The 2,260-nt window shown below is 42.9% G+C and overlaps 1 protein-coding gene across 1 annotated transcript in view; it reads right to left on the reverse strand.

Annotated features, from left to right (window-relative positions):
- The window catches only part of LOC124259150 (b(0,+)-type amino acid transporter 1-like), a 30,674-nt gene extending 29,365 nt beyond the window's left edge, over positions 1-1,309 (reverse strand). Inside the window, exon 1 of the mRNA XM_046693246.1 lies at positions 1,139-1,309. Coding sequence (XP_046549202.1) covers positions 1,139-1,160 — 22 coding nt within the window. The 5' untranslated portion in view covers positions 1,161-1,309. The remainder of the gene's footprint in view (positions 1-1,138) is intronic.
- Between the last annotated feature and the right edge of the window lie 951 nt (positions 1,310-2,260).

Below are 2,260 nucleotides of genomic sequence, written 5' to 3' on the forward strand. Positions count from 1 at the left end.
GAAACAGGCAATAATACAGATTCTTTACATCGGATTTGTATGTACAGGATAAACAGGTTTCAGACTAATGCATGTACGGAATGTTGTGAAGTCGACGACAGTGATCAATTGCATGGTTCACTTAATACTCATGACCCGAAACACGTTCAACCCAGTATGTACAACTTTCGACACACGTCTCTGCGAAAAGCCTTCGGTATACGAGGGTCTAACTTGATCACTGCAAAGTTTTAAATAAAAACCCGAGAACAGTCAGGGAAGAAGATTATTAGTATATCTACGAGCCACATATTGCTGTACACAGAAAAATCAGAGCTTCTTTTAACATGTCATGGTTAACACATGCCATCGTATCCCTGCTGCGTAGATCTATGCTCATGATGTTGATCACTGGATTGTCTGGTCCAGCATCACGCAGCACAGATCTGTGTTAGGATGCAGCTCACGGCAAACTGTAGCCAATTCTATAATATAATAGAACTATAGAAGAACGTCTATTAGGTGGCTGGTAACTGAAACGACATATTTTTCTGTTGCGTCAACTTTACGTCTTCAAAGTTGAAGGTTTTGTTCGTTTGCAATTTTTGTACATCAGCTTAGTAGACTAACAGTATAGTTGACCTAGTACTTGAATACCCGAAAATAGTAAACAACATTTATACGCTGTCAACAAACCGGCTACCACTCGTATTTGTTCTGTGACTTTGCTGTTGATGGCTGGCCACTTAGGTATATGTTTTGCCACACTGCCTTAGTGCAAGGAAGCCAGCTTCTCAGTGTAGAGATCTCCAGCACGCGTGTATGCGTGTAAAATCGGGGTAGGTCGGACAGTCGTCTCTAACCTGTTGCAGTCTGGTTTTAAACAGGAGTATGTCTAATAAACCCCATCACCAGACTCTTACATGGATACACCAGGACCAGTCAGATGAATATGTAGATTAAAATACAGTCGATACACTATGGCTCATTTTTGCAACATCACGCACAGCCATTCAACGGTGCGTTATTATACAGAATATCAACATGAATGACAACATCAAACTGCGACTCACTCTTCTCCGTAGTGTGTGTTTGCTAGATACAGGTAACACTGTCGCAGTCAGCCAGCAGACAGAGTTCGTGATAAACCGTTACCTACCTTGTTGGTCAGAGTTATCCATGGTCGCAAGTTCGACAAGATCCAGCTACAGGTGGTGTTGCGGTCGAGCGTATTTCGTCTGGGGTGTTTCCCACTTTTTGAATGACACTTGGAGCCCTACTATGTAGAACACGCATGAGTTTAGTGCACGGGGTCACGTGTACGAGGCATTGTGTGACAAGCCTTCCGTACCAAACGGACCGTAACCACCATCTCACAATGATTGTAGACTTACTCTGGGTCTCCTAGGGCAGATTACTTTTCATGAGCGTCAGGAGCAAATGCGATGTCAGTTGTGAGTGGTTCAGTTGTTTTTTGAGTGGTTGAGTGAGAGTCAGTGAGTGAGTGGTTGAGTGAGTGAAATCCTAGAATACACGAGAGCCCCAGGGGACGGGCATTAATGATAACCCAACTAGGTCCAACAGGCTCTTATAGGGCTGAGGTTATCGTAGCTAATATACCTTATCATAGTCTTACAGGTGGGGCAGCCTAGTGGTTAAAGCGTTCGCTCGTCACGCCGAAGACCCGGGTTCGATTCCTCATGTCCGATTTCCTATGTCCCCAGCCGCGATGTTGCTGGAATATTGCTAAAAACGGCGTAAAACTAACCCACTCGCTAACATAGTGTAACAAAAGGCGCAGCTCTCTGAAAGCTATGTATAATAGGGTCCTGGACAATGAATTCCTTCCAAAGATGTTAACCAGCTTTACGAGCGCGAATGATGCTGCGTTATACGTATAGTATGACCAGAAATTATTGAGAATTTGAGGAATATGTTTAATTGGATTTCTAGTATAAACAACCTTGACCGGCTATCAAGTGCTTGGTTTCATTCAAGAGAAACAGCTCTGTTAATCCTTTTTCATTAATTTGTGAAGAGTTATCCCCTTTTGTTTACTTGCTAGCACACGACATTTTCAGTGATCCTCAGTATAGATGATTTAGAGAAGAGGAAGTTGATTTTAGAGCATTATAACAAGGACATCAGATCAGCTAAAGTTATTTCAAGTAGAACAGGCATCCATTTGTCCACTGTTTATCGTGTTTTGAAAAATATTGCAAATGGATATGGCACTGAGCACCAGGGAGGCGCAGGTAGGCCCAGAAAATTGACTGTCGGT

The sequence above is a fragment of the Haliotis rubra genome, unplaced genomic scaffold (assembly GCF_003918875.1).
Source record: "Haliotis rubra isolate DU_JTF1 unplaced genomic scaffold, ASM391887v1 Scf710, whole genome shotgun sequence".
NCBI classification, from domain to species: Eukaryota; Metazoa; Mollusca; class Gastropoda; order Lepetellida; family Haliotidae; genus Haliotis; species Haliotis rubra.